At 48.2% G+C, this 21,498-nt stretch overlaps 4 protein-coding genes across 5 annotated transcripts in view; 1 reads left to right on the top strand and 3 right to left on the bottom strand.

The window, feature by feature from the left end:
* Window positions 1–1,903: 1,903 nt before the first annotated feature.
* gpr37l1a (G protein-coupled receptor 37 like 1a) lies at window positions 1,904–5,752 on the bottom strand. Its single transcript, XM_049733410.1, has 3 exons — window positions 4,545–5,752; window positions 3,204–3,599; window positions 1,904–3,145 (listed from the first exon to the last, which is right to left on the bottom strand). The coding sequence occupies exons 1-3, from the start codon at window positions 5,106–5,108 to the stop codon at window positions 2,687–2,689; spliced, it is 1,419 nt and encodes a 472-aa protein (XP_049589367.1). The 5' UTR covers window positions 5,109–5,752; the 3' UTR covers window positions 1,904–2,686.
* Window positions 5,753–5,882: 130 nt separating this feature from the next.
* Window positions 5,883–12,231, bottom strand: nol8 (nucleolar protein 8). The gene is made up of 18 exons (XM_049733397.1): window positions 12,180–12,231; window positions 11,824–11,948; window positions 11,684–11,746; window positions 11,525–11,603; window positions 11,293–11,452; window positions 10,869–11,164; window positions 10,565–10,794; window positions 8,296–10,322; window positions 8,065–8,211; window positions 7,868–7,993; window positions 7,695–7,794; window positions 7,460–7,592; window positions 7,303–7,383; window positions 6,851–7,110; window positions 6,567–6,711; window positions 6,393–6,457; window positions 6,109–6,191; window positions 5,883–6,024 (listed from the first exon to the last, which is right to left on the bottom strand). Exons 2-18 carry the CDS (start codon window positions 11,942–11,944, stop codon window positions 5,950–5,952), a joined length of 4,191 nt encoding a protein of 1,396 aa, XP_049589354.1. The 5' UTR covers window positions 11,945–11,948; window positions 12,180–12,231; the 3' UTR covers window positions 5,883–5,949.
* A 202-nt stretch (window positions 12,232–12,433) lies between these two features.
* cenpp (centromere protein P) overlaps window positions 12,434–21,498 on the top strand; it is a 28,698-nt gene continuing 19,633 nt past the window's right edge. For both annotated transcript variants that reach the window (XM_049732537.2, XM_049732536.2), the window contains exons 1-6: window positions 12,434–12,691; window positions 12,891–13,049; window positions 13,250–13,404; window positions 13,614–13,702; window positions 14,617–14,705; window positions 15,437–15,533. In XM_049732537.2, the coding sequence (XP_049588494.1) occupies window positions 12,892–13,049; window positions 13,250–13,404; window positions 13,614–13,702; window positions 14,617–14,705; window positions 15,437–15,533 (588 nt within the window). In that variant the 5' untranslated portion in view covers window positions 12,434–12,691; window position 12,891. The remainder of the gene's footprint in view (window positions 12,692–12,890; window positions 13,050–13,249; window positions 13,405–13,613; window positions 13,703–14,616; window positions 14,706–15,436; window positions 15,534–21,498) is intronic.
* ogna (osteoglycin, paralog a) lies at window positions 16,317–19,356 on the bottom strand. The gene is made up of 6 exons (XM_049732538.1): window positions 19,173–19,356; window positions 18,090–18,153; window positions 17,829–17,993; window positions 17,514–17,716; window positions 17,344–17,436; window positions 16,317–17,084 (listed from the first exon to the last, which is right to left on the bottom strand). The coding sequence occupies exons 1-6, from the start codon at window positions 19,296–19,298 to the stop codon at window positions 16,914–16,916; spliced, it is 822 nt and encodes a 273-aa protein (XP_049588495.1). The 5' UTR covers window positions 19,299–19,356; the 3' UTR covers window positions 16,317–16,913.

The raw sequence follows: 21,498 nt of genomic DNA on the forward strand, positions 1-21,498 counted from the left end.
GATGACGCACACACGCGCGCACACACAACCAGCAAAAAAATATATAGAAAATGTGTGTGTTCGTTGTCATAAACAAAGAGAAAGTGCTCCACTGGCTTACAGTCTAAATATGGACGTCGTGTCGTGGTGGGAGGCCGGCGGGTCATCTTGAGTCTAAACACTCGCTCGCTCGCTCAGTGTTTATTGGAGCTTCCTGCGTGAAAGTTGAGAGCAGTAAAACTTTTATTTCCTTGTAGTTGAAGACAAAAAGGAAGGTTGAGAGTTGACAATTTGTTTATGTCTGTTGTTTTTGACTTTTTTAAACAAAGAATGCATGCACTGGGCTCTTTTAAGACTAAATTGGTTGTCAATTGTGTCTTTGATGTTCACAGAGTGTTGCGTTTACAAATATTAGGCTTGCTGATCGATGATAATAAGGACAGGGACATTAAAATGATACATAATTCTCAGAGTTGGTGTCAACTAAATGATAAAAGACACGCTTGTCATTTCTTATGCTGCTGTTCTTGTATGTGCAACAAGTTGCGGTCAACCACTGACCTCTTGATTTGTTCTTCTGCGGAGCAATGCTGCCCTCTTGTGGCCTAAGCAATGTAACACTTGACATGGCCTCGATTTGCAAATATCAGCGGCAGGTGAAACGGATGGATGCCGTATTTCAAGGAGCAACAGAAACGGCTCACTTGCAAATCAAAACAGCAACAGTCTCTTGAATGACTGGAAACATTGGTGACCCCCAAACTTCCGAAGTGGTCGCATATGGTTCAAAAGAAAAACTTGTTTGACTTACTTTGGTTCCCAAATTTCTTAACGTTTAATTTGTAGGATAGTGGCGTTGAAAAAGACTTGGCTTTCACATCCCTGCAAAAAGAAATAGGCAATTATGGCAACAAGTCATCAAATGTAGCACGACATTCTTCCTCCGTTTAATGTCACGTTTTTCTCGTCGTCGCCGTCGGAGGTGGACAGCACAGTAAGCGTCTTTATACTGGAAAAGAACATCCCTGCTGTCTTTCCGGCCGAGGCGGAAAGATTGACTTTTGCTTGTCTTCCAAGCAACTTGCGCTACACAAGAACAGCGTGTGATAATTCCGCCTTGGATGGAACCATCCGGAAGGCCGTTGTGAGGCTGACGTGCGAGCTTCGAATAAATTTGTTGGAGACGGACCACAACAAAATACACAAGAACAGGAACCTGGGGTCTGTGGCGGTGATTTTGATTGTATACATTGTAAACTTTGTCCTGGTGGTTTCCATGGCGACCTCCACAGCAGTTTGGCTTTGGGCTTATCATTCTCTCTTGTGTGTGGCGAGCGAGACGAAGGCGATGGGTGGCGGTGGGCGTCTCGTCGCTTAGCAACCCCAATGGCCCCCCTCGGACTGATATGAGGCTTTGTTCCAGCCTCGCTGTCGGGCGGCCAAAGAGAACCCCTGAACAAAAGCGCTCTTCTTATGGAGGCCTCCACCGTCCTCCGCTTTTTTTTCTTCATCTTTTTCCAAGTGAGTGGAAAGAGTTCAGTGTGGTACTTGGGGGAGGGCACCAGTCGGTCCCAATAAATGAAAACATTCTATTATCAACTTCACGTTGGTTTAGTTGTTACTATACTCAAATGAGCGCAACAGGGCCAACTGGAACTTTTTCTAAATGAAGCCCCGGGAACCTGCTGGACTTTACAACCTGGAATTTGGCAGACGTGTTCGGAGAAGTCATTTTAGCAACAATGTTCTTGAAATTAATTAGTTTCTACATTGTCGCAATGTGAAAGTTGGTAGAAAGGTCTAAAAGGGGTTGAGCCACAAAAGAGCAACTCGGGACCCACAAAAAGTCTCAAGAAGCACACAAAATCAGCCACAATGAAAAGAGCAATTTTGCTATGGGCCGGATTTTCTCACTAAAAAGGAATTTTATGCTAGATATGATTTGGATTTATTTATTAACCAAGGAAAGGCATGTAGCTCCAAAATAGCGTATTTCTTCATAAAACGATGCTCTGTCTGCAGTGAGGCAAATTCCTGTCTGCTCTCCGTGGCAACGTTACACAAAGCAAAAGACTCGCACTTGTTTGTTCCTTCCTTAGTTTTTGGAGGTGACGCTTCCATCGTTGAATAAAAACAAAACATCAAGCTGAAAAACTTGAAGATCAGAAAGAAAGAAAGGAAGTCCAATCCAAAGTTAACTCCAAGTAACAAAACGAGTGGAAGAACATAACTCATTTTGGCTCACAACTAACTGCCAACCCTGATTTAGGAACCCCCTAAATCCTAGTTTAAAAGCCTAATCCTACATGGAAACCCAAGTTTAAGGCCCCAACCCTTGCTTGGAGCCCTAATTTTAAATCCTAAATCTTGTCTTGAAGCCTCCATGTACGCGACTACACTAACAATGTATTTTTTGAAAAGTTAAGGCTACCTTGAAAACTTAGCTACTTAGTTTAAAAGCCTATTCCAAATTCGACTTTGGCTTTTTAAGCCTGGTCATCACATTAGAAAGCCCTGGAACATCTAGAAACTCGAACCCTGACTTGAAGAGCTAACTTAAGCCTGACTTGGAACCCTAGCCTAGTGTCGAAGCCCAATTTGAAAATCTAACCCTGGTTTTATAGGTTTTGAGCCCTACTCGAAACCTGCAACCCTTGTCAAAAGCCTACATGGCGAGTTCCGTGTCACCTGAGTGAGAACGTTCCATTCAGCAGGGCGTCCCGATGACATCATCGGGCGTCAAGGACGTCGGGGTGGACGAGGAGAGTGTGGAGGGGGCCGCGGAGGTGGACGCCTCGGGCAGGCACTCGTCGCAGCAACAACAGCAGCAGTCCAGGAAGGCCTGACCCAGCGAGCGACACAGGCACAGCAGCAGCACGGGCGTGGCGGCGCAACGAGAGAACAGAAAAAAGTGTCCAGCCAGACCCACCGCTTTCGCCAGACCCTCCGGTGCCTCCACGTAGGCCAGTGCCATGCTACACACACTATCGGGTATGTTGCAGGCCACGTGCAAGGTGCTCAGCCACAGCACTGTGGCGCGAAGCCTGGGCTCACGGCTGCGGTGGAGGTGACCATGATGATGATGCTGCTTCTTCTTTGTTGGCGATCCACAGGTGGAGGAGGAGGAGCGCCTGCTCGGTGCTTTGACAGGTTGCTCCGCTGACACCTGCAAATACGGGATTGGCTGAAAGTCGATTCAAAGTCGAAGATTGTCGGCAGCGTACCCGTTGAGTCACTAGGTCACAGGCCAGCGTGAAGAGCAGCGGCAGGCAGCTGTAGCATCCAAACATCCACCAGGTCCGGGCCTCCTGATAGGTCAGCACCAGCGAGTAGACACCGTCGGGCAGTTCCGCCGAGGGCTCGCGCACGCAAACGTCTGCCACCGGGGACGGGCCTCCGTAGCCGAAGGGTCCCCACAGCCTGACGGGTTCCTGGCGCAGCTGCCACAGCAGCAGCTCGGGGACGGCCAGCGCCAGTGAGCCCAGCCAGATGACAGCCATCTTGGACAGGATGGAGCGGCAGGATTCCACCCTGGGTTCGGGCCCGGGGCTTGTGGCACGGTGGAAGCGGTCGATGCTCAGGGCACAAAGGCTGAACGTGGCCACGCCCAGGGATGTCACCTGACGCCGGGCGTTCAAACATCACACACTCATTTCAAAACTTCGAATATGCTTGAAAGCCTCACAGCGGAACTATGAGCCTGGCTTGAAAGCTAACTTTGAAGCTTCCATCAGCCTCGAGCGCCACACGTTGGTGCGTGATCCCACTTGTCCGTGTCCCCCCAGTGAAGACCCCAAGTTAAGATCATTAATGGGCACATCTGATTCGTCTCATTAGCATGACAAAGGCGCTAATGCTCATTAGCCGGATTTGCGCCTTTCACAGCAGGACAAGGAGGAAAACCGCTAAACCCACTAAAGCCCAAAATGTCAAGTCGGGTGAGTCAGTGACGCACCCAGGCTGTCCGCCTCCTCCTGCCATTCATAAGAAGCAAACATTAAAGACATTTTTTCATTTGTTTTCCCATGGGGCAGTTTGGTCCCCACTGCGTGATGGGAAATATAATTATGTTTTTAATTTATGACAAAAGCAGAATAAGTTCGAATTTTGGAAATCGTGATTAAAAATCCCAATTTTTACCAGGAAATAAAAAACAATTTGATGAATCTCCAGTCAAAATTTTTCAAGTATAAACAGGAGGCAAAATGTAAACATTTTTGGAGGGGACAACTTTACAATATTAATATTTAAACGTTGAGAATAACGTTCAGATTTTTATTTTTTTTAAAAAACACCTCCAAATTGTATGCTTAAGAAGGAATTACAAATTTCTATATTTTTATTTTAAAATAAAAGTGACAACGCTATGAGGAGGAAAATAAACGTTCTATTGCTAACGTTTTATTTTTAGGAGAATTTTCTAGCATTGGAGTCAGAATTTTGCAAACGACGAAAAACACAACTTTTATAGAAGAAAAAAACAACAACCACAGACTGAATTTTGCAAGAATAAAGGCATAATGAGTCGTTTACCTGACTGGCTATTGAGAAGCTTCTTAACTCACCTCCAGAAAAGGCACCAGGTAGCAGGAGGCTCCTCCGAGCAGGCGCCTGAAGGTCAGCTCGTGGAAGACGACCACCGGCAGGCAGAAAAAGAGCACCAGGAAGTCCAGCAGGGCCAAGCCAGCCAGGATACAGTTCCAAGCGCTCTGCAGGTACGCGTTGTGCCACACAGTGCACATGAGTGCCAGGTTGCCCACCATGCCCACCGAGAAGAGAACCAGGGCCAGCAGCATCAGCGCGTACGCCCAGTACGAGCCGTCAGCCACGGGGAAGGTCGGATAGGGCTGCGGCTTCGACAGTCCGGAGGACGACGACGGCGAGTTCGACCAGAGCCCGCGGGTGCTGGCGATGACCCGCGGGGTCGTGAAGTACCCGCTCGGGTCTTCTCGTCTCCGGGGAGCCTCGTCTTGACTCGCTCCGGTAACCTCTGAGCTGTCGACTGCCGCGGCATCCTCGCCCCGGCCGAGGTGCGCCTTACCGGGCGAAGGCGGGGGAGGGAGTCGGACTTGGCTTCGGAACTCCGCCGAACCAACAAAGACAAGCAAAAGAAAGACAAGCGCGCTCATGTTGGATGATGAACTCCGCAATTAGGACATAAGCATAAAATAAAAATACGGCTCTTTAAGTCATAAAACGTCCATGAGTGTGACCACCCGTTCCAAGTTAATACGAAGTTTATGCGCCAATAATTGGGCACTTTTAAACCACCAAGGAAGGCAGCAAACTTCCGGTGGACTCTTTCAAAATAAAGACCAAATAAGAAACCGGAAGTATGGCAAAGGATGAAAAATTGTGCTTTACTGTCATGAACCATCACGTAAATTGTTGTTCCTCCCCCATAAAATAACTAAAAAATTCAAAATAAATTATGACACGAAAACTGCCCACACAATTGCAGTACGTGCACTTTTAATAAAAAAAAAGTTGTTATAATAAGAGTTCTAAAAACATTGTGTTGTACCTTGTGTTTGAAACTATTATTTAATGTGCCAATGATAACATATGCACTTATATGGTTTAATATACACTTATTGATATACAAAAAATGTATGTATGTTAAATATGAGAGGGTGACACTTTCACATCGCGGGTGGTCTTGGAACCAATTATCCACGATAAACGAGGGATTACTGTATTTATTTTTTTAATAAGGCATCCCTGTTGAAATTACTAATCTTGAAAATGCATTGAAAGGCCTAAACGTTATCTGGAAATCCAAGTGCTCATTTAATTGACATGGTGTCATCTAAAACGATTGAAGGTACAAAGACAAATTGGGATGGGTGTGACAAAATAAATGACCCCCCCCCCTAAAAAAAATAAAATAATTGTCTTTAGACTTGTCATATATAGCATTTTAATGTCAGTCTCTAAAATGAGCTGTTATATTCCTTACATTTTGAAAATTCAGGATTTCTGCACTCTAGTTTTTTGTGAGGATTTGAGCTTCTTGCGGGCATCTTTGTGTTTTTTCCGGTACTCCTGAGCGCGAACAAAAAAGAGAAAAGATGTCTGTTAGCGTGGACGCCTGATCGGTCGGCTCAAGCGTGAGGGGCGTTCGTTCACCTGTCTGAGCGCCATCTGCCTCTCGTCCCACTCTTCTCGCTCCTCCTCCAGCTGAGACGAGCGGCAGAACCACACGGGACCCTCTGAGCGGTGACAATATCCAAAGCGGTCAGCATCACGCAAAGGCAACGAATGCAAATGGCGATACACGCATCACGCAACTCTCTCCAAAACATCCCTTGTTGGGCAAGTAACAACGAGCATGTTTGTAGAGCCGTTCAAATTGTCAAACTGAATAATAAATTAAAAAACGAAAAGCACACAAACAATACAAAAGTGCGCACCTGTCAATCTGCTGTCATCAAGGCCGAAGAAGAAGAAATTGTTTGTGGCTGAAACCGATTCCTCCCTGTGGGTAAAAACAAACAAGATGGTCATTATCGTGAGTTCTCCTCTTTCACTTGGTCTGAGTAACACTTGAGTAATCACGTTTGCTCCACGTAGTGTTTCTTTCTCACATTGTGGTTTTAGGCGCCTCCTTGCTTTGCCCCTCGTGTGCTTGATCTTCATCCTCGTCTTCGTCTTCCTCGCTGCTGTCTTGTAGGCGAGGGTCCAGTTGCCACGACGCCACCTTCGCCCCCTGGATGAGCTCCACCTTGTACTCTACGTCGTGGTTCCATTAAAGGGAGACGATGAAAATGCAGCAATAAAAGAAAAGACATCCGAGTTCTGCTTTCGCTCAACTCCTCTCCTGCAGACCCCCTTTTGGCATTCTAACATGGCGGCAAGTCAAGGGACGCACCTTTTTGGTCATTTGATGTCTGGATGTCGTCGCCGAAGAAGGAGAACATGAACCCGGAAGGTTCTTGGGCGGGCTGCTCTTCATGCTTCTCCCCCTCCTCCGCCTTTTGGTCCCAGCAGGTCTGGGACTGCTTGGCCGTCTCAAGGTCAGTGGCGGATTCGAACATGGCCTTCAGGTCACCTGACACATGGTAGAAGATCTCCTTGGAAACCTCCGGAAGCTTGGCGGCCTCCTCGCGCTTCTTCCGTCGCGCCGGCTTGCTGCCAAAGAGGTCAGGGAGCACGTCAAGCACGCAGCAAGTGCAGTTAAAGATGACCACACAAAAAGTGAGATGTTTCAAACTTAAAGAATTCAATTCATTTTTAGTGAAATGTAAGAATTCGTCCGGATGGTTGAATAATTGATGAAGTCAGTGACGTGAAATGAGTTTTTGATGGATGGTGGCTGCGCACCTGTCCTGGTTGCTGTCTGCTTTGCTTTCAAAGGCGGCGTGTTCGTCCCTGCTGGGGTCGTAGTGCAGCGCCGACACGTCTCTGCAAATGGGGCCGGCACGTCAAACGGCGGACGACAAACACGGATAGGTACACGATATTTGCATGTGATGCCGACCTGAAGGTTTTGGCCTTGGTGGAGGGTTTTGCGCTGTGGGCTTGAGGTCCCAGAAGCCCCTGAAGGATGGATATGTTCCTCTTCTTCTCCTCCTGCAGAAGGTCCTCCTCCCCCGCCACGCTTCGGTTGCCCTCTGCGTCAACGACAGCAAAAGTCAGTTGATGGCCCGCAATGGAGCAAATGGCCTTGGTGGGGGGGGATTCAGGAGAGTTAAAAAAAAAAAAGAAAAGCTGACCTTTGTTCTTGTCCTCCTCTTCTTCTTCTTCTTCTTCCAGGAAACGAGAGTCCATGCGGAAACGCTCGTCTGTGCCAAAGCGTGATTGCAGCTCCATCAGCTAAACAACACGCACGTGTCCACAGTTATGCGTCAAGCTTTCTATGGATGCCCTTTCCTTTCCAACTTCTCACCTTCTTTCCCGCTAGTCCTTCAAACTGAGGCCTAATGTGAAACCTGCCGCCGTCTTCCTCGTCATCGGCGTCCTCCTCATCCTCACTGCTGTCGAAAAGCCGAGGGGCCGACGCCCTGGCGCGCACCTGAAGGCATGGAGTGTGAAAAGGAGCACGCTCGCCCGTTGCCCCGGGCTCCTCCGACGCGCACGGCTCACCCGCTTCTTAGTGGGCATGCTCTTGGCCTCCTTCGATGGGTCACCGCGCGGCGCCGACGTCTCGCTCGCGGCCTCCGTTGTGTGCTCGTCGTCATCATCCTCGGAATCGAAGACAATGTGTTTGCCCGCTCTTGTCGTGGTGGTATCCTAAATGAAATGATGTTTCAGTCTTATGATGAAAACCAAAGCATTTAGCAAAAACAAGTGAACGCAGAGTGATGCTGAACTCACCAGGTTGGCGAGCGCCCCCTGGATGAGCTTCTGGTGCTGCTCGGCCTCCTTCAGCTTCTGCTGGACGGCAGCCAGCCTCCTGCTGTTGTCTTTCTCCTGTCGCTCCTTTTCCTCCCTAGCGCTCAGTTTTGAACGCCGCGCTGCCGCCGCCGCCTCATTCGCTGAGGATGAAGACAAAGACGCATCCGGCTGGTCCGTCTTGTTCTGCGCAGCGTTCGTTTTCTCCAGAGCCTCCTCGTGGAGAGTGGCCTGGCCTGGAAAGGTAGGAGATTTTGTCGCGGCCACCTTCGTGCCTGTCTTCTTATTGGATTCTGCTTGGTCTTTGCCGCTGTTGCCCTTCAGGACATCCTTGGGCAGGATTGCTTGCTTGGTTAGTTTCTTCCGGGCTCGCCGGTCGGAGCTTTTCTGGCATTCCTCGGCCAACTCGTTGTCCTCGTCTTCCTCATTAAGGACAGCCGTCGCTTTTGTCCTCTTGATTTTGCTCTTGGCTGCCACTGCCTTACTCTGTGAGGACAAAGACGCATCCGGCTGGTCCGTCTTGTTCTGCGCAGAGTCCGTTTTCTCCAGCACCTCATCGTAGAGAGTGGCCGTGCCTCGAAAGGGGGGATACTTTGTCTTTGTCACCTTCTTGAATTCTGGAGGGTCCTCGCCGCCTTTCAGGAGAGAGGCCAGGATGTCCTCGGGCATGATCGCTTTCCCGGTTGGTTTCTTCGGGGCTCGCCGGTCGGAGTTTTGCTGGCATTCCTCAGCCACCTTCGGGAGATCGACCAGGGAGAGTTCTAGACGGGTGACGTTGTCCTTGTCTTCCTGAGGACGGACGGCCGTCGCTTTTGTTCTCTTGATTTTGCTCTTGGCTGCCACTGCCTTACTCTGTGAGGATGACGACAAAGACGCATCCGGCTGGTCCGTCTTGTTCTGCGCAGAGTCCGTTTTCTCCAGCACCTCATCGTAGAGAGTGGCCGTGCCTCGAAAGGCGGGAAACTTTGTCTTTGTCACCTTCTTGAATTCTGGAGGGTCCTCGCCGCCCCTCAGGATAGAGGCCAGGACGTCCTCGGGCAAGATCGCTTTCCCGGTTGGTTTCTTCGGGGCTCGCCGGTCGGAGGTTTGCTGGCATTCCTCAGCCACCTTCGGGAGATCGACCAGGGAGAGTTCCAGACGGGTGACGTTGTCCTTGTCTTCCTGAGGACGGACGGCCGTCGCGTTTGTCCTCTTGATTTTGCTCTTGGCTGCCGCTGCCTTACTCTCTGAAGATGACGACAAAGACCCATCCGGCTGGTTCGTCTTGTTCTGCGCAGAGTCCGTTTTCTCCAGCTCCTCCTCGTAGAGCGTGGCTGTGCCTCGAAAGGGGGGATACTTTGTCTTTGTCACCTTCTTGAATTCTGGAGGGTCCTCGCCGCCCCTCAGGATAGAGGCCAGGACGTCCTCGGGCATGATCGCTTTCCCGGTTGGTTTCTTTGGGGCTCGCCGGTCGGAGCTTTGCTGGCATTCCTCAGCCACCTTCTGGAGATTGACCACAGAGAGTTCCAGACGGGTGACGTTGTCCTTGTCTTCCTGAGGAAGGACGGCCGTTGCTTTTGTCTTCTTGTCTTTGATTTTGCGCTTGGCTGCCTTACTCTCTGACGATGACAACAAAGACGCATTCGGCTGGTCCGTCTTGTTCTGTGCAGAGTCCGTTTTCTCCAGCACCTCCTCGTAGAGAGTGGCCGTGCCTAGAAAGGCGGGAAATTTTGTCTTTGCCACCTTCTTGAATTCTGTCTTTGCCACCTTCTTGAATTCTGGAGGGTCCTCGCCACCCCTCAGGAGAGAGGCCAAGACGTCCTCGGGCAGGATTGCTTTCCCGGTTGGTCTCTTCTGGGCTCGCCGGTCGGAGCTTTGCTGGCATTTCTCGGCCACCTTGTGGAGATCGGCCAGGGAGCTTTCCTGATGAGTGTTCTCCCGGGGACAAAGAGGATGTTTTCTCGAAGTGACGAGTTCGTCCGTGTCAGCAGAGTCGTAATCGTCCTCATCTTGGTTGTTCGTTGGCCTTCCTGGAATTGCCGACCGAGTTGCAAATGTCAAACGCGCGCAGCCACAGTTGGCGGTACAATACTCGTGTTTGTTCCTCTGTTGGTTAGCTGTCGCTTAATCTGATTATGAATCGGTTGTCAATTAATCAATGAGAGTACCTCAACCCAAAGCGATCAGGTTTGTCAATGCGATCTTCAGATTTGTGACATACAAACTTCCGAGTCTGCTAAAATAAGAAGAACACTTAAAAACCTGGCGTTACCTCCGCACTTGAAGTCATGTCCCACCACTTCCAGGTTGTCCTGCGGGTCCTCCCCCGGCGCCTGGAGAGTCTGCTCAAGCGCCACCAGCCGGCGCAGCTCCTCGTCCGAGTCGCTGTCCACGGAACGTGCGTGTCCGTTCCTCTGGGCTGGAGGTCGGTTGTCTGCTGGCGAGGATCTGTTCAACAGGTGACGATTCTCCGGCTCGGCGGTGCTGACAACCTGCGCCGATCTGAGATGAACAAAGAGGTCAAGAAAACAAGAGCGAACATTGCGTCAAGGGAGAACCCATCAAAGGCGTCTTGCCTGGCGTCGTTCCCAGCTTTCGTGGCATCCGTGCGAGCCTTCTTGGGCTTTGGCGGCTGGTACGGTGGGAACTCCCCTCGCCTCTTCTTGCTGATGTCGTCGTCTCCGCCGTCAATGCGCCAGGTGAGCTGGGCCACGGGGGTGGGAGGGTCGGCAATGGAGGTGGGCGGGGCCAAGCGACGGATGTTGTGGGAGTGTTTGGACGGGTCGTACTTGATGGTGCGAGCCTTGGCGCCTTTTTGACAGAGCAGCTGCATGACCGGCAGCACACGACCAAATTTACTGACCACCCAGTCCTAAGTGGAGAAAACAGTCAACATGTGGTTATTGAACAACCATCTACCTGCCACCGCCATTTCCGGAAAACAGGCCAGATAAACTTCATTTTCCGCAAGATGATCAAGCTTACAAATGGGTGACAAACCTTGTGTCCTGGTACTTCCGTGCCTGGCACAGCCGCCTTCATGGTGAAATTGATCACGCCGGCTTCCCTGAGGGACTCCAGCAGCTTGTGCTCCCTTTGGTGAGTGTCGTCTGCATTTTGACGGAGGCGCTGCTGCTCCGCCTGCCTCTCCCGAGCTAGCCTTGGATGACAAGACCAGCCATTCACCAGGCACCTGAAAACAGGGTGTGTGTTCATAGAGAAAGACACTTACTTTTGCAGAAAACTCTCCTTGGCCAGTTCTATCTGCAGCGTTCCTCCTTTCCATTTGGATTTGTTTAAAACGCTCATGCCTGAGAAATAAAACAGATTATAGTAACAATTGTTACCACTTATTTTAAAAAAAGACTTTAGCTTGCACTTTTTATCTTACACTTTTTTAGGTCCGTGTCAGAAATGTTGAGGTTGATGTAAGCAAAGGTTTTGTAGGGAACACCTGCAAAGAAAATAACAAAGCTCAGCTGTTGTAAGATTTCTGCCAAAAGCACGTTCTTGCCAAATATCACGGCTCACCCTCATCATCCCGGCGGGTCCGGAGCTCCACGTCCTCCACGTTTCCAAAATTTCCAAAGCGATCCGTCAGGTCCTTTTGAGTGACCGAGTGGCTTAAGCCGCCCACGTACAGACGCGGCATCTCGCTAAATAGGACAGGACAACACAGTCCGGCATAGATAGTTCAACAATCGAAACCATCAGAGGCAATAAGTCAAGAAAGGTGTAATATTTTCTGGTCCTCATTCAAAACTATTCTAAGTCTATTAAAGGGTTAATTACGACATCGACAAATCAAGTCAAATCGCTTTTTCAAAATCCAAAACGATCAACTAGTAAAGGAATTCATATGCTTGGGAAGCTGCTGAGATATTTACCTCGCATGGAACCACTTGGTGCAACCTTTAAAAGGCTCGGCACCGTGGTCCGTTTGACACTATAGTCCGCTTGTGTTTTTATACCGTTAGAACGTTCCGCTACCAAAGTCATCCATTAAAAATGACAAAAAAAGAGAAAAGAAATAAAACAGCCGATAAAATAGTATTTAATGAATACTAATTAAATTATAATTACTTAAAATGTGCAATTGGACATAATTCAAAGTTGAATCACTTAATCAATGGGACCCCAATGACGTCAATCTTGAGCTGCTCATTTAGCTCGGAGTGGTCGGGAATTGTGTATCATAGACAGCTTTCTCTATTGTGGCATATTAGCGCTTGATATCAAGTTATTAGTTTTATTTTCTCCCCACTCTCCTTTGTATAATTAGAACGTTGGAACTGAAGAAATTATTTTCCCAACCCCTCCGACGTAGGCAAAGTGGTAGCGTCCACAAGGCGCGCGCTTCCAAATCTTTCTCTCTAGAAAAACCTCGTCAACTCACCCAGTAAGTTTCATTTTTATGTTTTTAGTACGTTAAAAATATTCGTAAGGCGCTTTATCATGAACATGAACTCGTATATTTTCACTGTTTTCGTGTGACATTACATATGCGTCGTTAACGGTGGTTGCCGTCTCAATTTAGCCAGCAACACGTACTTATTCAACTCGTACATTACGACTATTTGTCCGGATTGTTTCATCAGAATGGAGAAAAGAATAAATGAGGAGAACAAGGAGGAGGTGATGCTGTTGGAGGAAAACATTCAGCGTCTTCAGGTGGAGGTGGCACAACTGCAACGCCAGCGTCAAAGGCACCAGGAGGAACTCGCTTTGTATTCCAGCCAACCACTACGGGATGCACTGTGAGTTGTATTCCTTGCTAAGCCTCGATGTATGAACATTTTACATCACTTTTATTATGACCTAAATGATCATTATTATCACTGTTATCATTTTTATATACAAAGAAATCAATGAATGACAAAAAGAAGCATAAAAAAGTTCCTAGCGCCAAAGCACACCTTTTATTGTTTTGACATCCGTCTGCCTGGATGTGTGACAGGTTGCTGGTGTGCGGACACGGGCCAAAAGAAGATGCTCACATGGCTCTGTCCAGTCTGAGGGAGGAGGTGGAGCAGCTGGAGGAAGATCTGCAGCGTCAGACTAAAATGAACGGCATCAGCCTGAAGAGCTGCACTGCACGCATTCTGCAAAGCGGTACGTCACAAAGACAAATAAAATGTTCAAATCTGTTTTCTATAAACTCAAATCTGTTTTCTATAGTGGGGATAGATGTTTAGACTGTTTGCCAGCCAATATCAGGGAGCATATAGACAAACAAGATTTTTTTATTTTTTTTGTATTAAAATTATGTTACAAGATATAGATGACTGACAAGCGAGGTTTGTGTTTGTGTCTATTTTTAGGCAGCACCAAGTCAGTGCAAGAGATGTGTGTCTGCGGTCAGTGCTCCGAGTTGGACTTCCAGGTGGAGTTTCAGCTCTCGGAGATCAAGGTGGGTCGTGATGCCGGTTGACACACAAATTGTTGTAGTTGAGGCAGTTGAAGACGAATATGCTTGTGTTCACTGTCTACCATTTCTTGAAGAAAGTAGTTGAACGCAACAGTTTCCGTCCCATCCCATTGCCATGACTATTCATTCTAACAAATGGTAGGCAATGCTCAACAAGCAAAGAAAACTTTACTGGAGATTTACAATTAATTAGCACATGGACTTTCCAATAGGCACACTGCACTTTAGCGACGGTCCAAGAGGGAAAACAATTACTGTAAACTTTGCTACATACAGTACTGACACGGCCTTTGCTTTTCAAGTCAAAAGGCCTGCTGGTGTGTTGTGTGGCCAACAGGGGGTGCCAGAGCTCCGAACTCATCGCTGCACTCTGATGAGTTTAGCAGCTGACCTCTGCTACAGCTTTCAACACGCAAATAAAAATGAAATGTGACTTCTGTAAAATGAGATGAAAGTATCATTGAACGACCTTTTGTGTCTTCCAAAGTTTTCATTATTGGGATTAACGAGGGGAACGGCTGCTTTCCTTTCATGGTCAACTTGTTGCACAGCACAGTGACCTTGTTTTCATTACACGGCTGAGTTATGTCGCGCCGAGACATGGACATTTGTCACATTGCCGCCGCTCTTTTAGTACGCCTTTAATTCATGTATGTTTTTTTTCCCCGCCACATGGTGATGGATGTTTCGGGTAACCTCAGTGTTTGAGCACATCAAAATGGATGGCGAGAGGAAGGCTTCTATGTTTTCCGGAGGAAACTTTGCTGTTCTTGCCGAGAGAGGGATGATCGGATGAAAATGTTTTGGAACTGTTTATTTGCTGCTTGTACACGAGACAGAGGCGCTTCTCAACAAACATAATGGAACAGATGTCAGAGATTGTATTTGTGTTGCAGAGAGGTGAGCGGCCTGAGAAGTCCATCAAGAGCCTGAATGTCGTGACGGGTGCCAGTGACCTGTGCAACTTCAGCCGCTTCCTCACTGGGTGAGTGTTCTCCTACTTGCTGCTGGCCTCGTTGCAACTGCGAGGCGAGAGCAAGTCTTAGCAGCTGCGTGAAGCTCGCCGCGCTCTCCAGTCACATCTGGACGATGCCTGTCTGGAAAACAACACATGGAAAAACACTGCGGATAATGAGCGCGACACAGAGACGCAGCTGAATTTATTCTCCAGCGTAACCGCTGATTTAGAGACTTGTCTTCTTGCGAGTCCCGAGCCAAATGAGCCGTAAACCCTGTGGACTTTTGGCCTGGACTTGACAAAAGTCAGCTGGCCTTCTTTTTCTAGAGCGATAGTGCGAAGCCGAGCTGAGTGCAGATCGGCTCGACGCGTGCCTCTTGGCACTCAACGACAAGCGGAGAACCCTACTTCTGTCAAGATATGATCAGCTATGGAGGTCGCGGCGCTAGGAACATGAAGGAGCACATCGAAATAAAAAACACAAACGTACTTTTTTACTTTTACAATCGCCCATTTCAGTGCCCCTTGGCGATCGGACAAAAAGTGTTCTCTATTAATCGCCCACCCCCCCCTTGTTGGACATAAACCTTCTCTAATTATCACCCTGGGTGACCCCGGTCGGCCCCCCAGACCCCTGGCTACTTTTCAGTGTTTTTTCACATTTGCCATTCTCATCCCTGGTCGAGAAAATCCTTCAAAATATGTCACTTCTGGCCGTGGATTCTTGTATGGTCATTTTCTATCTCTTGTTCTTTCAGAGTGGAAGAGAACAGGGAACTCCTGATGTTCTTCAGGACACTCCGGACTTTCTCAGACAGGATGAACGAGCGCCGCCACGCCTTCCGGCACTTTCAGGTAAGTGGCGGCATGACCAACCGGGACCGCTCGCTCGTAATCATCGGCCCCGTGTCTCTTCATCTGCAACTTGATAGCCCCGACACGAGCTCGATCTAATACGACAAGCACGTGTTTGGATTTGAACGTGCTAACTGGTTGGCCCGTTGTGGTGTCGGCCAAATGCTTTTACAATTGGCGCTTGGACCCAGTCCTAACTCCACAGCAGGCAGAACTCAACATTTAATCACGTTGCAGAAGTTACACGGAGCCGCTGTTTACTCCAAGAGTCAAACGCTTTGCCAAGTTGGCGCACAAACGCGGCATTAGCTCGTTTTTTCCGTACTTGCCTGCGAGAATTTTTTTTTTTTCCTGTTTTATTTTGCTCGACTTTCATTTTGTCGGAAAATGCCATTGTCCCACGGAGCGCAACTGTTAATGACGCACAGGCGCCGGAGTTTTGAGCCGAGGGCGGAGAAAAAAAGTTTTCTTTTGTGTTGCCACGCTTTCACAGCGCCGATGGTGGTCGGCCTCTTAAGGGCTACAAACCGCAAACATTTACAAGCCCTCGCGCGCATTTTTCATCCCAGCACATTTAGATTTCAAAAACTATGACAGCTCGCGTTGTCGTGCAGTTCTGGTACGGAATGTGCGAGATGCGCCGTGTGCTTTTCTCGACAACGTCGCAACGGATTTGAATGAAAGCGAGGCGGATGCTTTGAATGCAAACAGTTAGCCTGCCATGCTAACTGTTGAAAAACAGTTGCACAGGTTTCTTCTTCACCAACAATAATTCCAAACACATTTAAAAAAAAAAAAAAATCCACTTTATTCAAACACCTTAAGCCATACCTTGATATCGCTGTACAAGCACTGTACATTGGTAAGCATTTGTCTTCTTACTGCAGGGGCTACATTTCATACATGGATTCAATAAATGATGATAAATGCTTCCATACTTAAATTCAAGTTGAGTTAATAAATTAATGTTAGAAAGGCGGCAAAGCGACAGAGGGCTGTAAAGCCGCCGCCACGCTCATTCTTGATTTATTGGTAAGGCCGAATTATTGCCTGCGCATCATTTTGGATTCAACGCCAGAATGACGATTCGAGGGGATCTTTAAATCTTCCCTGTGGCTTTTAATCATCATCAACGGTTCTGCTGTCCAATAAGTTAGGCGCTACTCAAAGTTCACGCTAATCACCTGTTGTCCCAGTTGGATACTGGCCACGCTGCTTCGAATAATTGATATTCCCCAGCGGGCGCTTTGAAAACAACTTATAATTCGACTGTGACTGTCCCGCGCCTCACTTGTAATGCAGAAGGCCAGCCCCCTCCCCACATCCAGAATATTTCAGTCAGTGTGCCCCAAAGAACAAAATTCTCGCCTTCTTCTATGTTCACCGGTACCTTCCGATCGGCAGTACTTTCATACACATGAAGCTGTCAGGGTACTTGGACAGGACCAGGGGATTTCCGTCCAGACGGACTTCGCTGAGGCTGGGTCTAAGGTAGTAGGTGTCGTCGGACTTGCAGAAGGTGTTAATGTTGATGTCTGTGATGTTGTTGTTCTGGTGGAGAGAGGGAAGACCGTGTCAGGAATGAACATCCCCGCAAAAACGACCCCATGGCGTATTTGGGGGCGTCTGCTCCAAAAGCGGCACCACGATTGGAAAAGGACTTTCAGTAATGTTTTCCTGAGATGGCAAGATGTCGTTTTTTTTTTTTCTTCCTTCTTCAAGTCATGGCTGCTTGAGACTTTTTGTGGGCTGAATTTTTGATGAAGCAAGGGTTTGATTCTAAACGGAGTGGCTCAGAATGGTAACGTACCTGTAGATGTAAGGTCCGAAGGTTCTCCGGGATCAGCGGGACTGCCTCGATCTGGTTGTTAGCCAGGTACAAGTTGGCCAGACTCGTCAGTTTCTGTCAGGTTTGGAAAAGGACCATTTAAGCCGTTTGCTCTCGGGCACGGCCGAGCGCGCGTCGTGTCCCGCGTGTACCTTGAAGGCGGTGGCTTTGACACCCTTGGTCTTGAGGAGGTTGTTGTTGGCGTTGAACGACGTCAGCTTGGCGGGCAGCGCCGGAAGCCTGACCAGCCTGTTGTCCGCCAGCGACAGTTCCTCCAGTAGCGGCAGATTGGCGAAAGCCCCGTCCTCGATCTCCGAGATCAGGTTGGCCGTCAGGTCGATCCTCTTGAGCGTTACTGTCGCGCGGTGAAAAGAAAAGAGAAGAGCGGCTCAATTCTCTTTGCCTACTGTCGTAATGGCCTCGGCGCCAGGCACTTTTGCTCTTCCGTTGTTGGTGACACCACGTACCGATGTCGGCAAAGTCCCCGGTGCGGATCTTGTGGATTTTGTTAAAGCGGGCGTAGAGGTAGGCTGTCTCCTTGGGCAGGGTGGGCACGGCGGTCATGTCCGGGGTCACCTCCTCGCAGTACACCGAGCCGGTGAGGCAGACGCACAGCAGGCAAGTGGGCAGGTCTGTAACATGTCGGAGGGAGGTCAAAAGACAGAAGCAATTGTTGCCAGCGGAATCTCGTGTCAAAGATTTGCAAATTGTTTTTTTCTTTGGCTTACCCAATGCGTCGCCCCCTGCTGGGACAGGGCTATCGTCCGCTTCGTCTGCCAAAGGCGGCGCTCTCTGTGGAATCAACCAAACCCAATTATGAGAATCAAGTTGGTCTTTGCAAGAATTGAAACTTCTTCAAGCTATCTATTTGTTTTCAATCATTACCCATCAGTCTGCCGATTTTTCAGCATTTTGCCGATTAAAAGCAGATATTTGCGATGAAACAGTAAAGGCCGTTTTGCGTCGGAGTTGTTCTCTGATTCCATTCGGTGCGATGGATATCTTTCTCGTCCCACTTCTCATGTGGCCTCACGTTTACAACAACAATGACGGCGGCATTATCATGTCGTGTTGGTGACGCAAAGGCTCCTGAGCATCGTTTTGCCTTCAAAACAAAATCTTCTGCTCATTCATCCAGCCCATTTCACTCTCAGTTTCCAGCCTTTCCGCTTACTTGGCCTGGCCTGTGACCCTCAGACCTGGTTTTGATGGAGGTGTCAAGTTTCAGCACTTTTTCAGCTTTTTCATCCCATGACGGCAATAACAAAAGCTAGCTGCAAAATCAAAAAGGTATCGCTGTGCAAGAAATGGAACTTGTCAGTGTTTCCCTCTGCAGCCGTGACCAAATTGATTTAGTGTTTCGGGAACGACAGATGGGAAAATGCACCTAGGCTTTTTTTGGCCCGTTTGCTCCATCTGTTGCCAGAAGCAACTGGTCCCGACTCAAGATTATGTTGGAAAATTTGTGCTGCATTTCGGCCGCAGACAAATGTTTACTTTTGCTTCGCCGCGTGTGGTGGAATGAGGCTTTGTGTGCTGGGTGTCAAGTCTCCCCAGTGCGGGACATTTTATACCTTGGAACAGGAATATTTAAAGTCTTAGCGCACACGAGGGGAAATCAACTAATAATCAAAATGTAACTCGCTGACATCGGACGATACCACTTAAAACAGTCCTTCTGCAACTTTCGTGGCCACACAGAATTGGGGCAGCCGCTTTCCCGAACTCAAGTCATTATTCAGCCTCTTTACACTCTCCATCTCGCCCGGTTTGGGATCGTTTAGACAGAAGGAACAGAAGGAAGTTCTTACCCTGGTCCGCGTCAATGTCAAATGGCTGCCGAAGAAGCTGCTTTGCTGCCGTCCTGGTGCTCCGGCGGCCAGCCACGGCACCAGCAGCATGCACGTCAGTACGAGCTCCCTCACGCTGCTCGCCATGCCAGCAGATGCGCTGCACTTCGAGCCCCCTTGGCGGCCTGTGTCCAATGACGCTATTTAAAGGCTCAAGCGGCGCGCTAAAAAAGCAGACCCCCCCCCAAACACACACACACTTTTTTTTAACCCTTTCCTAACCGCGTCTCATTCCTCCAAGAAGCACAGCACGTCATGCAAATAGAAAGAATTGCTTCCAGGGTGTAAAACTTTCATTTTAAACTGTGCAACATCCAAATGGGGCTGGGCCGGGCCAGGCTGTCAAATCGAACGGCTTGTCGAGGGGCTCCAATCTGCGCAATAACCGCATTGTTGTTACTATTCTTATCCACTGGAGGGCGCACGGTCATCCAGTGAAACAACAACTTAGCATAGAGATTTTCAACTTGTGGTCTGCGGCACTCTACTGGTCCGTGGCAATATTGCAGGTGATCTGTGAAATTGGAAATGGAAAATAATTGTAACATTTTTAAAAATAAAATGTATTTATGATGTAGACTTGATTTACTTTCCAGCTAATTTTGTGAAACGTTTAACCATCCAAATTATGCCAAATGTAGCTAAGATTTCCTATTTTTTTTTGCTGCAAACTTTGACCTGGAAAAAAAAGAGGGAAAACAACAACAGCGCTTTAAATGCCGATGTTGAGAACCGTAGGGGGGGTGGGTGGTTTGCTTTTCTCGGGCCTCCTGGCCAGTCCTAAAAGTTAAAAGGTGCTCGGAATTGCCAACGCACCTGCGCGTGTGGAGGCTCGTGTTCCTTTCCTTTCTCCTCGTGAGGCCTGCAAGGCTCGCATGCTTTCTCTTGAAGCTCTAATTTTTCCTTTCGACGCGACTTGTCAAGAAGAAGAAGAAGCACCGACGTGCAAAAAAAAAAAAGTGTGGGGAAGCCCGTCAGGTCTTTTTTCTTTGCCAAAGTCTGAACTCGGTCCAAACGCAGCCGCAAGTCAACAGCTGTGAAATACACTCGGCATGCTCTCATTTAGAACACCGCGTTTCTTCCACTGGAAAGTTTTCCCAGACTGCTTTGCCAGATTCAGTCTCCCTTTTTTTTGTGTAAATCAAGCTTGGGGTCTAAATCAGTGCAAACTGTCAAATTATTTATTGATTTCTATTTAGCGTATTTTCCCGACTATAAAACGCTCCGAAATACAAGTCGCACCAGCCATAAAATGTATAATAAAGAAGACAAAAAAACATATATGTTGCACCGGAGTACAAGTCGCATTTTGGGGGAACCTTATGTGACAACCAAGAACAGACATGACCCCGAATGTAAGACGATTTCCACTTTTTCAGTCTTATTTCAATGCTAAAAATGGCCGAACCATGAAAAAAAACTGCGACTTATACTCGGGAAAATACGGTATTTGGATTGCAAAGAATTAACCCAATATTTATAATTTCTTTTAATGCAAGTATAAAATTGTTGTTTTTAATTATTTGATCATTTACTGTACAACGAATCAACTTAGGACATTTGTGCCGAGTAGAAAAACTCAAGCTACTTCGGCCTTCACACACTTCCAAATATAGCCGCGTGTCGCACGTTAGCATTGGGCTATCTGCTGCTAGCCGTTCTAATGTGGGCGGGAACTTGCTCCATCTTCTTGCAAAACGTCGTCTCCATCCCTCTCGTTCATAACATGACACGGAAATAAATCGTCCACGCCAAAGCGTTTGCTGCTCGTCTACCAGGTCAATCAACTGAGTGACTCTGTTCCGTATCGCCGTCGATATTTTACAAGCGAGCGAAGCCACGCGGGAAAAAACAATTTGCTCTTCCCATCGGCACCGGCGATGGCTTTTCCTTATGCTGGGACTCTGTTCAAACTGCGGCGTTCCGTCTTGGAATTCGCTCTTGGAGGATTTGGGGGGGAAAGTGCTAAAACAGCTGCAATCACATGGAGCAAAACAATAACGAGGGTGGAGAAGGTTTGCTCCACTTAGTTGGGAGGCTATTGTGGAATGGAATTTGTGCATTTGTGCAATTTACCGATGTGGACAGTTGCTTTGACATTGTTTTTTTTTGTTTTTTTTGTGGTAGTACTGAAGGATGGTGTGTTTCGAAAAGGCTTCCCGCCCTCAGATCGTTTCAGAGCAGATGTGGCCGAGTGAAGTTGGGCTTTTCGTAGACACCAGATTTGACAGATGCCAACGCTTGGCGCTTGGCGCCAGAGCAAGTGCGCCGCATGACTCACCAGATG

The sequence above is a fragment of the Syngnathus scovelli genome, chromosome 11 (genome assembly GCF_024217435.2).
Source record: "Syngnathus scovelli strain Florida chromosome 11, RoL_Ssco_1.2, whole genome shotgun sequence".
Classification (NCBI taxonomy): domain Eukaryota; kingdom Metazoa; phylum Chordata; class Actinopteri; order Syngnathiformes; family Syngnathidae; genus Syngnathus; species Syngnathus scovelli.